Below are 14,764 nucleotides of genomic sequence, written 5' to 3'. Positions count from 1 at the left end.
CGCACAACTTCACAATAACTTTGACGAAGGGGTTCAATTTGCAAAGTGTGATCCTTTTGTCCTAAATAATTTATCACAATTTACCGATTAGCAAAAAACAATTCCAGAGTTACGAGATGATTAGTTTTCCTAAAAATGCATTTTTACGACATAACGTCACGAATTTGAACCTTATTGCAATTTTATCACGTTTGTGTAGGTACTAAAAATTAATCATCGTCACTCGGTTTCTCGTCAATACAATCTGTGAACAATTGTTTTTCTCTCAGGCAATCGTAAACTTTTTTCTAACCGCGTCGTAATTCAGACTTCTAATGTCGTTTGACTTTTTTTATTCGCGTAAAACATTTTAGTGTGAAAATCGTTTCCAAATACGGAAACTTTAAGGGGGTCCTCTAGTTTCTCGGCTGTTTTTTTATGGCTTTTTCAACAATTTTTTACGGGCAAAGCATCGAAATAATCAATCTCATTGTTTTTGCATAATCTTTATCAACATTTAAATGAGCTTTACAAATTTTTTAAAGTCAAAATATATAATAGAATAGCAGCTATAGTGGCCGACAGGAAGACATCAAGTAGAAGAGGTGCTTGACGGTAACCAAGATTGCGGCTGTTCTGCTTATCTGAAATCAAAAAACCAAACGGCATTTTAATCTTCATATTCAAGACTAGCGATTGAACTAGAGTGAATTTTAAATTACAAAAATTGACATTTTTATACACTTTTGAAAATTACATTCTATTTTTTACTCATTTTTTCTTAAGTTTTTCGCTCGTACGAAAAAAACTATCGAAGCAATCATGATAATTCTAGTTCAATCGCTGGCTTATAACATATTAAAGATGCTGTATAAATTTGAACAAGATCGGTGCAATAGTTTCTGAAATATCGTGGTTACCGTTTCGAAAAATGGTGTTTCGAGAAAAACGCGTTTGAAAGTTCGCGCATGTGATTTATACTAAAAATTCCATCTCACCGTCAATCTGCTATGCCTGGACCATACAATAGGCCTTCCTCTTCTTCTTCGAAGTCACGCAGAGCTGCTCTGTCTTCTCTTTTCGCGATTCGGGCCTATTTTACAACATCGCTCGTGCGCCTTTCTGAACGGTCGATCCGAGAGCTATCACGCTGTTGAACATATCCTTTAACTTGTGGGCCGATTTTCACTCCCATGGTTTCCAAGGTCTTCAGGATAGCTTCGAATCCTTCGTTGAAGATTATGACAGCGAGAAACGTGGCGATTTCAACCACTTTTGGCCCAGAATGGAGGTGCTTCGGAGCAAAAGTCCAGATTTTTGGGCATGAATCTATTTCTTTTTCTTTCTCACACTTGCACGCCATAGAAATTTTACTTTTGCACTCTTTACAAATAACAGCCGAAGAAATGGTTGAAAATACACTCACAAAATTCAAAATACAATACAAAACAGTCTGTTCAACGCTCACTTCAAAATTTTTATTTTGACGAAGTTTCGTCGCTGACGCCGATGTAAACGACTTGTCTTGTTCAAAAGTGTGTCGGTTGCCTGCGAATTTTCGCTTTTTAGGTCGATCGTAACGAGCCGGGGCGTCTCTACTTCCTTTCTTGAACATTTTGAAAATTATTTTCAAAAAATCAGCTACGTGCGACTCGCAAGAGAAAATATAGTACGCTTCGCAACTGCCACAGCAAAACTGAACTAAAACTTCACGGCGTCTTAGTCAATATTCGAAAGCGTCTGTCAATGGTCTCGGCTCCCCTTTACTCGGGCCTAATTCACAAAAGGTTCAGATAGCAGTTAGATTTAGGGATATCAATACAATGGTCAGCGCCGCTCGGCTTTCGGAGCAGCCCGGCGCGCGCTCCTGCTCCGTTCCAGGGCTGTAACTTGTGAACCACTTCGAATATCGAAAAATCCTTTGGCACACATTTTCTACACATGTTGTAGATGTGATTTATGAAAAAAAAAAAAAATCGATTTTTTCGACCCGAGAAACTAGAGGACCCCCTTAATGGTTCATGTAGGTACACGATGCGGGTTTATGGTTACTCTTGCGTACGAGTGATCAAGCATTGCAATCTTAGTTCTTTTACTCCTCTTGACGTTGTTTTCTTTCTTTTCTCTCTCTCTCTCTCTCTTTTTTCTTCATCTTCGCGCACGGAACGACCTTTTTAGGCCGACGAAAGTAGGCGATTCTTTTGCGATAAGTTTCATACCACCGTTTCCCTTCTCTGTCCGTTCAAGCGATGTTCGCGTTCGTTGAAACGTTTGAGAGGACATTCATTCTCGAGTTCGAATGAGCCCAAGGTTCGACTATTATGTCCGTGCGCGAAAAGAGACATTATGCCCTGATTAAAGGATACGGAGATGATATTATCGTCGCACGATATCGACCAGAATTAAGTAAAGAAAAGTTTGTTTTGAAAACCAAAATATGAAATTCATGGAGATGCGTTTCGTTACCAATTAAAAGACATCGGAGATCAAGGAACCTTTTTCTTTTACTCCTCGTTATTCATGCCAGAAATATGTAACTCTTTTTTCAATCGACATATACACAGGAAATAAGAAAAAATAAAAAAAGACAGAGAAGTAGAGAAATATTTTGTTGTACGTCCGTGAATATGTTTAAAAATTCTAGATCTTGGTTTCATTTTTCGTCAACGCGAACTTGCGGATCGAATTGATATTCCTCGGGGGATGAAAAGCTCGGGTCTGGCTTTTGGATCACTGGAATAATGCATTTGGTTCGAGACAGCCGTGCTAGTGACGGAGGGTTGAAGTCGGGACGTCTTTTTCCTCGTTCCTTTCTTCGTTTCCTTCCCATTCTATTCTACTCGCTCCTCTCTTGAATTCAACTCCCTTCGTTCTATTTCAAAGATTCAATTTCCATTTCACGGGAATACATTGCCACGGCGATGTCTCCAATTCATACGAATCGTGCTCGTACCCTCGATCGTTGTTTGTGCATATTGTAAAAAAGGGGGGGGGGGGGGGGGGGAGATGCATATTTATAGGCGAAGAAAGGGAGCGTTGTTTGGAAACATTATCAGGGAGTTCAAATTTACGAGAAATTTAAATCGTCCAACTGAGATCGATTTAGAGACATCGATCGTAAAGTGCATCACTCTTGTTATGAATTTTTGAAACGTATATGTCCATTGGAATTCTGAAATGGTTAAAATCGTGAAAAAGTAAGATTCTGTAAAGATATACCGATATTGTTACAGACTGTACCTTGAGAATAGGACATCCTAGGAATTTCGAACAAAGTTTAAAATGTCGCTTAAAGATTAAACTGGATCTCTACGAGTCGTTTCAACTTGTTATCACATTCCGTTTCCGTGTTACGGGCGATGAAAGAATGCGAGAAACTCTTCTTATCATCACTTCACAAACGGAACTTACGCAATTTCGGGCACTTTTTTTCCGGCCAGATTTCTTATCGCCCATAAAAATACTGATTTGTTTTAAACATTTGTATTAATTGTTAACAAAACAACCAAACAATCATGTTTTTGTCGAAATGAGCACCTCTAAATGGAATTGTTTCGAGTACAAAAATTTTAGAAATGTATAGGAATTTTGACCAACGTTACGCTTGAAAGTCACTAAAACCAGTTAGTATCAAAAGATGTAAATCATTGAATACATAATTATGCGGATTCTTTACAGATTATTTATGAAGAATTAGACTTGATGTGATAAAAAAAATAAATGAAATAAAAGTATAAACTGACGTGTTAGAAAGAAAAAGAAGTAAATATTATAGATACAGGGGAAAAGCTTGTACATCACATCACATCTATAAAGATCATGTCGGTACAGAAAAGTCTGTGCGGCGTGTTACGCAATGATGGTCTTACGATAACAGTTCCCAACGGAAACACTCGCACATCGACTAGACTTTACGATGCGAAGTACTCCATACTTATACGGAGCTTAGGTATATATATGTACGTACATGCTTACGCGAGATAAGAACGATACGTCTGTAAGAGCTGTTACAGTACACGTGCGTAAAAGTTGACGAGAAGAAGATGATGGGCACGTGTCGCGATCATGCATGGTGATCCTCCTCGCTATGTACCGACAAGTTTGCCACGATACATCTGCGTATGCAAAATACACACGTACGTACGTACACACATATGTACAATTTACATACGTACGTATATACCGATAACTATGCGATCTGCGATAACAATGCGCGTCGGCGAACCCTTATCTTCATCATCACTATCATCACCATGACCATGACCGTGACCATCATTACCATCGCTATCATAACCATAATCAAAATGATTATTATCACCACCACCACCATCGTCATCGTCATCATCGTCATCGTCATCGTCGTCGTCATCAATAATAATAATAGTAGTAACAATAATCATCGTCATCGTCATCATCAATATCATCATCAGCGTCATTGTCATCATCATCGCCATGATCATCATCATCATCGTCATCATCAATATCATTATCAGTGTTATTGGCATCATCGTCATCATCATTGTCAGCTTCATTATCATCGTTATCATCATCGTCATCGTCATCGTCATCGGCATCGTCATCATCAATATCATTATTAGCGTTATTGGCATCGTCGTCGTCATCATTGTCAGCTTCATTATCATCGTTATCATCATCATCATCGTCATCGTCATCGTCATCATCAATATCATTATCAGCGTTATTGGCATCTTTATCATCATCGTCATCGTCATCGTCATCGTCATCGTCATCATCAATATCATTATCAGCGTTATTGGCATCATCGTCATCATCACTGTCAGCTTCATTATCATCGTCATCATCATCATCATCGTCATCGTCATCATCAATATCATCATCAGCGTTATTGGCATCTTTATCATCATCATCTTCGTCATCGTCATCGTCATCATCAATATCATTATCAGCGTTATTGGCATCATCGTCGTCATCATTGTCAGCTTCATTATCATCGTCATCATCATCATCATCATCATCATCGTCATCATCATCATCATCATCATCATCACCATCACCATCACCATCACCGCCACCATCGTGAATGAGTCATCGCTTCCGCGGTCGGAGGGGAAAAATCGCTATAAAAAAAACCCCGCAAACCTATGTAATAATGGCAATGGAAAATTTTACTCGTTGCTTGTTGTATGCGCAGGAAATTCGTTTCCTCGTGAAAGTTTCTCGGATGTTTTGTTTTTCTATTAGTCGGGTAGGAAATAGGCGTCATTCATTCATCTCACGGTTGTTTGTTCGCTCTGCTTCAGGAAGTAACGATTATACTTACAGGAAATCTTCTCTACGCGCAAAAGTCTGACCGTTTCTTCACTTCTCGTTCCGTAGCAAGCCAGCATTTTTGCCGTCTCAAAAATTATCGAAGAAACGTTAAAGTTTAAAAAAAATAAACACGAAGAAACACTCAGTTGGTATTATATATACGTACATATATTGTGTCTCACGCGTGCAACATTTTGATACCGTTATAAATTGCATTGTTTCCTTATCGCATTCTGCATTTTTCTTACATCTGTTTCAATACGTCCTTATCGTGTCGCAACACGTGTGTATACCCGCCTACATTTATTGGCAAATATTGTTTTATCGGATGTACGGTGTAATCGAAAAAAACTAGAAAAAAAAAGGAACGTGAGAGACAATAAAGAGAGACAAAGAAAATAAGCAGGAAACGTACACGATATGGATCGTTTCCGCAGTTGACAGTTGTAGAGGCAGATCGGGTATCGGTCCACATGGTCGGAATGGTTGGATACAATCATCGGCTTGATTCGCAATTAAGAGAACTCGCCGAGTCGCGAGTTGGTTAATTAATTGCAATCTTACCGCGAATTACGGACGCATCGTAATTCGTAACGTATACCAGGTTAATCGGACTAGCTCTGCTTCTGTTATATCTTTGATCTCTCTTTGTCCTCGTCTCGCATTCCTCGCACTTATTACACGCGGAATTGAGTGATAAGGAGAAAGAAACTTTATCCACTGTATATTATATTTTATATATTATTTAGAATACTTTTTTTTATCGTTGTCCGTAGAGTGTAATTTGTTACACCTGCGTTCTCGGTTCAATTATCGCATCGCAATTGTGTTTATGCTTTAGACAATGTAGTTAGATTTTACTTTTTTATCCATGTATGTTAGAGTTTTAAAAATCATCTAGTTAATTGCACGAAATTGCCATTCACGCAAAGATGTCAGAGCAACACTGGGATTTTCTATTCTTCAAATCGTTTCTCACTCACGTCTAAACTTGTCGTTGGATTTGTAATTTGTTCAAATAAAATTCACTCGAATGTTCAAGAAAATTTTATTCAAATCGTCCCACTTGTGATTTGATTGGATTCGATATTTTCGTTCGACAACTTGTTAAATTTAATAACTTGAATTCGTTTTCTCTACAGTTAATTAATCTTTTACAACCAACGAATATTTATTAACCTGTACAGGAAAAACATTCGAACATCTAAGTAGAAATTATACGACTTATCAAAAAATGATTGTTCAGTTGTTAATGGATTGCACAGATGACCGTTAGTGTTTTAAATAAACTAGCGTCATGAATCGAAGTTAATTTTTTTCCTACATCAAACATTGCTTTATGGTTGAGGCAAGTCAATGGGACTAATCATCGTTGTTAATTTTTAACTCCCGAGGCGATAACCGATTTCTCACGGCAATTACCTGCAGCAGAGAAAGAGAGATAGGTATAGGAAGACGGACGGAGAGTTAGAGAGAGAAATTTTCTCTACTTCTCTCGTTCTCTCCTTCTCTTTAACTTTATTCGCTGAATGGATCGACTGTGCAATCATCATCGAGCTCGCGTTAGTTAGCTGTGTATATATGTATATATATAATATACATTTAGCCTACCTGTGTAAATTGCTCCTCCCGATCCCCTTGGTTCTCTTCGCTAACGAAGAAGACGCAAAGGAAGACTCGCAGCCGCGTTATGGCCGTAAAGTCGCGTCTCAGACACTAACTGCAGGAAACTCTTCTTGTTTCGTAAAGTTAGTCCCTGTCTCTAACTAGATGCAAGTGCAGGTGATCCAGGGTAAAGGATCTAGGATAGTTGTAATCTATTCTTGTTTCCTTCTCAATTTCTTGTTTCTCACTGCGATTGGTCTGAAATTGAAAATTCGACGAGTAAAAAGAAAGAAAACGCGAAAATTTAACCTAAACGCAAAAGGTGAAATTATCTCGCGAGAGAGAAATGTACGAACTGAACGAGATGATAGTTTAGAAAGTGAGTATAATGCATACAGATGTATGTTTGAGATACCTACCGTGTAATAATGAATAGTAATGAAGAGGGATCGTTAAGCTGTGCCCAAATTGGCCGAACCATTCGACTCTCTGACCATTTGCCTGACCTTTACGTCTTACTTCCGTTTCGCCTTAGGCGGATTACCTATATAAGCTGCGGCCTTATTTCTATACCTACCTTGAAAATCACTAATACAATGTAAATCAAAGGTATGGATGTCGGTAATGCACGGAGAGATACGAGACGAAAGAAACGCGGTGAGGGATTCTTCGTTTCTTTCCCTCCCGTTATCCCCCATCGTGTCTGGCGTCGTAAAAAGTCGACCAGGCTTTGAAACATTCTTCCCTGGAGCAAAAAAGAAAAAAGAAGACTTCTCATTTCCTAAACTTTTGCAGGATTCGCAAAGAAATATATGTAGATTCTGTTGGAAAGAAAACATGTATCGAACTTAAAAGCTCCATTTGTGGATTGCTCATTGTTGATACAATTTTCTGCTTTGTACAGAATATATCTTCTTTTTTTTCATTGGGGAATTTCAAAATTTTCACATGACCGCAACGCAACGCAAGGATTCTTGTAGGTAACGTTAACTAACTTTTCCGTATGCTGTTAATTACTATCAGGTCTAAGAACGATAATTTAACATTCCTCTTCATCGACAAATTGAAAACGTATTACTTGGAAGAATTGAATCCACTCCAAACTGGCCAGTCCTAAAGAAAGATCCGAAATAACCGACTCGTTTATCGCTTTTTCCCTGTTCCGTTTAATCAGTGAAGTCTGAAACGTCATTAGAAATTGTAAAAAGTGTGTCATTTGCATAAATTTCATAAAATCACTGTGAATATTGCAAAGAAACATCCGTTCTTGTTTCATCCCCAACATTTTGCTGAAAAATTTGTTCGTTTTTACGACGTATGTTATTCCATCGTCGCATCGTTATCACACATCGTACGTGCGGTCAGATGGTTTATAGTATAAACGTTCAAACACGACCGAGATTATCATTCGTGCGAAGATCGAGTCAGTTTTTATTAACTTACCTCGTATTACTGCTCTGGCGAGTAGCCTCGGTTTCCTGTTTTTGCGCTGGACGCGTCTAACAGGATGTGTGCAGTTCGCCTCGATCCTGCAGGAAGAATAACTTCAGGGCGTAGGTATTTCCGCTCACTTTTTATGCTCACAATATTACCTTACCTTCCTCAAGGTTGACGCGATGGGATATTTCATTCATAGATCGGGTGACAAGCGGTTGCAATGATTTCAAGCCGATTTCATCTTGATTAAAGTGATTTCAAACGATTTTAAAGCAACTGCTGTCCAAAGTTGTTTGCGATTTCAACAAGTAATTACATGGGCGGTTTCATTAGATTTATCCGATTTCAAAAGATCTCCTACGATTCCAAGAGATTTCATTTCATGCGGTTTCACCCGATTTCATGTGATTTTAAGGGATCTGATATGATTTCATGCGGTCACATACGATTCTATGCTACTTCCAGCGATTTCAAACGATTTAAATCGATTTTTAGTGATTGTACGTGATTTTACGTGACTTCGCGCGATTCTAAAGTGACTCCTTTCCAAAGTGGTTTGTCATTCAAACAAGTAATTACACGTGCAATTTCACAGGATTTCACGCAATTTCAAAAGATTTCACACGATTCTAAGTGACTTCATGCTACTTTAAGTGATAATATAAGATTTCTTGCGATTTCATGCGACTTTAAGGGATTTCATGCGATTTCATGCGACTTCAAGAGATTTCATGCGATTTCATGCAACTTTAAGAGATTTCATGCGATTTCAAGCGATTTCAAACGATTTAAATTGATATCAAGTGATTATGCGTGATTTTAAGTGGCTTCATGCGATTCTAAAGTGATTGCTTTCCAAAGTGGCTTGTGATTCAAACAAGTAATTACATGTGCAATTTCACAGGATTTCACGCAATTTCAAAAGATTTCACACGATTCTAAGTGACTTCATGCTACTTTAAGTGATAACATAAGATTTCTTGCGATTTCATGCGACTTCAAGAGATTTCATGCGATTTCATGCGACTTTAAGAGATTTCATGCGATTTCAAGCGATTTCAAACGATTTAAATTGATATCAAGTGATTATGCGTGATTTTAAGTGACTTCATGCGATTTTAAAGTAACTGATTTCCCAAGTGGTTCGTGATCAATACAACAAATGAATAACCCTTCGGGTTAATGTGTCCCTCGTGGCAACGCAATTTTCAGCTATTTGTTTTTGCATAAATCTGCGCAAAATATCGTACAGCTGCACAGAGTTCAGTACGTAAGGCGCAAATTCTACGGCCTGCGGTTATTACTAGTGAACAACGAAGGTTTGAATGGGGTTCAGTGTATCTTTGATCACCCGTTGGTCGTTTTCTTCGAAAGTTTTTACCTCCACTCCTCTCATTCTCTCCGCTCGTTGCCTTTTTTTTCTTTTTCTGCTCTTATAATATTTCCGATGGAACGGAAATCGCGCGAAAGACTCGAAGATCTCATGCGATGATACAGTTTCATCCCAAGTCGAAACGATTTCTGGCGTGATTTGTCAAGTGTACTCGATGTTGACAATTTCCCGTCTCTTTGATGTCGCTCATAATTTTAAGGAACGTTCGTTCGTTCATTTCGTGTTATGAGAATAAATTGCGATGTCATTAGTCAGTCAGCAACTCGGTCGGTCAGTCGTTGATTACGAAATACGTGCAAGAATGGCGCTAAACGTTCATACGCTTAGGTAAAGAAAAATCCGTATGAATTTCGACCGTTATTTTCGGTGTCAAATTTATTTTATCGAAAACATCATCCGTCAATCCGTAAATAAATTCCACACGGTTAATTTCAATTAATTTAAAATCAAACTCGTACAATTACTTGTAAATGAAAAAAGTACATGATGTTTTTCGAAAAAAAAAAAAATTAAATTGATACAAAAAAAGTTGTCAAAAATGTTTTTGCTTTTCGTTATCTTTAGGTGCGTACTTTTTCTTAACGAGGAATTCATCGGCCGTAAAAAGACGTTTCGTGTTATAAATCATTTGGTGCGAAAGAAAACTTCGATCTAAGGAGACAGGAAATAGTCTCGAACCACTAGGAATTAATTTTTCTATTCGATTTGCTTAATGGACCGCGTGAAAGCATCGATGCGTGAATAATAATAATACGCGTCCACGTTTATAATTTATTCCCCGTTTTTCGCCTTCTATCACAAACACAATGAATTAAAATGTTAATTCAATCGGTATTTGAATTTTTATAACTGGTATAATGAAAAGAGAAAAGCATGTATACGTTGAATAAACTTGTATCTGTAATTAAATTACGTCCGAAAATCGATACGTTCATTCGACTGTTGTTTGAATATCAAATGATGCCGAACGGTCAAAGAAAGCTTAAAATCCTGGGACGTGAACTTGACTACACCGAATAGGTATTATACACTCGCCCACAAAACTTTTTACATCATTTACAATACCGTCTATTATACGTATATATGTGTGACGGAAGTGCGCAGGTTGAACATTAAATTATGTTACTTTATACCTATTGTCGCGTTATGGCTAACGGTCTGGGATTTTAACACGCAAAACAACGACGCGAGCACAATTTTCACAATTTTTAATAGAATCAATTATCATTGAATTTAATAAGTACCTAATTATAAATTCACGTGGCATCGAAATTTGGATTTCTATTATCCCGTTCGAAAATTGTCCGTCTGTTTATACGATGAAAATATTTCGTCCCGTTAACAAAATTTCAGAGTTAATATACACCCGACTAAATATTATTTTCATATATAACGTAAGATAATGTGCACAAAACCTGCAAATTCACGTTTAAATTCTTACGAAGCGGTGCTTGTGTGTGTAATTGCATATGCATACGCATATAATTTATACAGCTTTGCTCCGGGATCGGCTCGATGTCGTAATTCGTTCGTACTCGTGTTAAATAAATATTTACACATTGCAGGTGTAAACAGAGAGAATGAGAGGGAAAGAGAAAGAGAGACGAATCGCAATCGTTGCTGGAAATTACTCGTTGATAATTAATTTACGTATATTGATGCGATTCGTTTTGCCTAACCTAACGCAGATATTACAAATTGTTTACCTTCGCGTTTATTTACCCGGTTTAAAATGACGTTGCGAATGGTTTTTTTTTTTTTTTTTTTATGCACCTCGTATTGTTGTTTGTCACTGATGTTTCAACGCAAATGAAATCTAGAACAAAATTTTCGCAAGGTGGAATTACTTGCATTGTTCACGGTATTATGCCTATAATTATATTTTCATTTGTAATCATATTTTATACAGATTGTATTTAATTTTATTATACAATATACGAGTACTGTAACATCAGCGATTCCTTTTTTATTCGATCGGGTTGCAAATGTTTTATGCTTTTTTTTTTCTCTTGTTAGGTAACCCAATTGTTGGAACAGACAAGTTTTCAATTTGGCTATAATTATACGTATGTATATGTATGTATATGCATAGTTTGCTGGCAAATTTCTCAGTATTTTCGTTTATAATATGGAAATTATGATGATAAAATTATAATTGCGTGTGTAGACTTTTATTACACACGTATTGCGGACGGTGTAAATTTCGCTAAATTTCATTTGGGCGTTGAGAAATCGGTGAAAAAATTTCTTTCCCCGTTATCCCTCGTACATTTATTAAGTACCTTATCATATGTATGCTAAAACCATAAATACCCGGCTATGGTGGCAAATTGGAAGAGATGTAAACTTGCGAACAGCAACTTACTTACTGCAACTTGTTTTTTTTTTTTTTTTTTTTATTTCTACAATAATACCGTACCGATTGTAAATCGTAATACAGTTGCTGACTAATAAACGTCGGTTTCGCGATTCGCGTCAAGTTTCTAATTACGAAGAAGTTATATAATCGAGCTGCATAAACTTGACTAATCGTAAAAACGGATGTTATGTCAATGTCGCATTTCTGTTATCACCTTATTTTTTCGAATAACGATTCACCGAGTCAGAATGTTATTTTGACAAATGGATTGGATAATAATATTTCCACCCTAGAAGTAGAAGAAAAAAAAAATTAATAAATAAATAAATAAAAATGAAAAAACAATCAGTTCTTACCATTCAACGCGCGTAAATTAAATAATATCTTTCATTTTTTGTTTCAGGTATGCATTGGACTGGGAAATGTGTCTGAGATGTCGTAGATTCGTACATTACGGAGAGTGAGTATTTGAATTGAACGATTTGAAACGCTGGAGTGACTTTTAATTTTCATCTTTTCCACCTGTTTCGAAAGGGTGACGCGAAGCTTTTTTCGGCTACAATGCTGACGCCGCAAAGTTACACCTCTGGTTTTTGTTATACGTGGTTTCAGTCCGTCACCCTTGACTCGCAGTTCTACCTCGTCTCTTCTTCTCCAGCTTTTCTTATCCCCCGCAAGGAGGAGCCGTTAGAAGAACTAAGCGTTTCAACCCAGTCATCCCGTCTAATTTAATTTTCATCGAGCTCTAACGGGGCAGGGTTGAAGTTCCCAAAACGCCAAATTCCCAATTTTCTCGTTGTGAAACTCAAGGTAAACGAATCAAACTTTGGCGATACATCAAAGTTCCGAAAGTGCAAAATTCCAAAGGACAAAATGCCGAAAAGACGTAACGCCGACAAATTTAAGTTCTGAAAGTGTGAAAATGAGAAAGTTTTCAAATCTAAAACATCGAATTTCTGACTCGGTGAAATTTCACCACTTTGATATATTTCTTTGTTTTGGATTTTCGATATTTTTACGTTCGAAATCCTGGTCGTTCTGATTTTCGGATTTTTTTTTCACTTTTTCCACCCACTCGTTGAGTAAACGATGCCGTGCGAGCACATTTTAATTTTCGGCATTTTACTCTATCGAAACTATAATTTTCCGAATCTTGCATTTCGGAATCTTGAGCCGTCGTGTTTTCGACAATTCGAAACTTTGTCGTTTCTTCAAAGTTCGATTTTTTTACTTCAAATTTCGCCACCAAATAATTCGGAATTAGGCTTCTATTACTTATATTTACGTGCCAAAGTTCTTTGCCGGAGTTTTTTATCTCCCCTCCTTCTGATTTCTCGAACATTTAATTCACGCGTATCGTGTAAAACTTTGTCTCTGAATACAACGATTGATCCCTTTATCGTACTGCGTTGCATCTGACATTATATCGCAAATGAAAAACAAAAAAAAAAATAAAAATCTAATCGTAAGAATCACGGAGATGATTTTTACTGTTGAAAAATTTTTTACTCTCCAAGAAGACGGCTCTTGATTTCTGTTTCACTTCTGCTGACGAAAATTGACTACTGAAATTTATTTTTTTCTTTAAGCGACTTTCATCGAGATGTATATTTTTCTTTTCTTTCGAAAACCAATTTGCAACGCCTGGATAAAATTGCCTCGTTTTTTTCGAAACTAGCTGCTAAATGGGGGATACAGATGGGTAAAATACTTGGGCATGCCCACGCGTTTCTGTTTGATACACAAAGGCCGTTTGAAAATGTCGTGTGTTATATACGCGCGCATGGTTGAATGTTGAAAGGGCGAGCCATAAATATTAAGCAAAGTTCAAGTGAAACCGACCTCAAGCTATAATCGCGTTACGTGCGAAGAGGAAGAGAAGAGAGAGAGGGAGGGAGGGAGAGAGAGAGGAGAATATGACGTTTTTTACATTTTATTATTCATTGTTACGTTATATCGAGAACCAGTTTGTAAAAGCCGTTAGTTACAGTACCTAACTCTCGTAAAAGCTAATGCACTTACATTGCTACTTTATTCACTCACGGGTTGACTTTTATTTACGAAACAAATTGCTTTTTCAAAAGTTGGTAAATTTTTTTTTTTTTCTTTTTTTTTTCCCCCTCACATTCCGTTACACCGTGTAACGTACAGTTTCGAATGATTTTGAAAAACTCTTCGTTGTAATTTCATTATCAATTGACACGTGTTTGGAATTTATCCCACACTGCGTTTTTGTTTTTTGTTTTTTTGATTGCAAGCTGCAAGATCCTCATGACAGACTTTCAACCGTGTTCAAAAAAAATATTTTACTAAAAAAAAAGTTTTACCTATCGCGTTTTATATCCGTGATTCCGATCAAAGTAAAAGAAAAAAAACTTCTCGAAAACTTATCTCCAATAGCCAATCGGATTTAGACTTTTTGATTCCTGATCATTGGGTGCGAAAAAAATTATATCTCTTAAATATTCTTAATAAGAAGGGGGGGGGGGAGGGGTGGAAGAAATCTTACCGACTTTACGATCGTTCGGTGATTGTTGGTTTAAAAAAAAAAAAAAAAATAAACAAATCGCTCGGGAGAGGAAAAAATTACGAACTCAATTCATATTCTAACGCACTTTGAAAAAGTGAATGATTGTTTTCGAAAAAAGGTTCAAAACCAAACCCATCGGAGTTCTATTGAAAAAAAAAAAAAAAAAACA

General features: G+C 37.1%; 1 protein-coding gene across 6 annotated transcripts in view; it reads left to right on the top strand.

Moving 5' to 3' along the window:
• Positions 1 to 14,764, top strand: part of LOC124182926 (protein phosphatase Slingshot homolog 2) — a 168,097-nt gene that overhangs the window by 90,019 nt on the left and 63,314 nt on the right. For 2 of the 6 annotated variants that reach the window (XM_046570745.1, XM_046570743.1), the window contains exon 3: positions 12,469 to 12,525. The exons of the other annotated variants lie outside the window; for them this stretch is intronic. In XM_046570745.1, the coding sequence (XP_046426701.1) occupies positions 12,469 to 12,525 (57 nt within the window). The remainder of the gene's footprint in view (positions 1 to 12,468; positions 12,526 to 14,764) is intronic. 6 annotated transcript variants of the gene reach the window in all.

The sequence above is a fragment of the Neodiprion fabricii genome, chromosome 5 (genome assembly GCF_021155785.1).
Source record: "Neodiprion fabricii isolate iyNeoFabr1 chromosome 5, iyNeoFabr1.1, whole genome shotgun sequence".
Lineage (NCBI taxonomy): Eukaryota > Metazoa > Arthropoda > Insecta > Hymenoptera > Diprionidae > Neodiprion > Neodiprion fabricii.
Note: the sequence above shows the minus strand (reverse complement) of the source record. Positions and strands in the feature narration are given on the sequence as shown.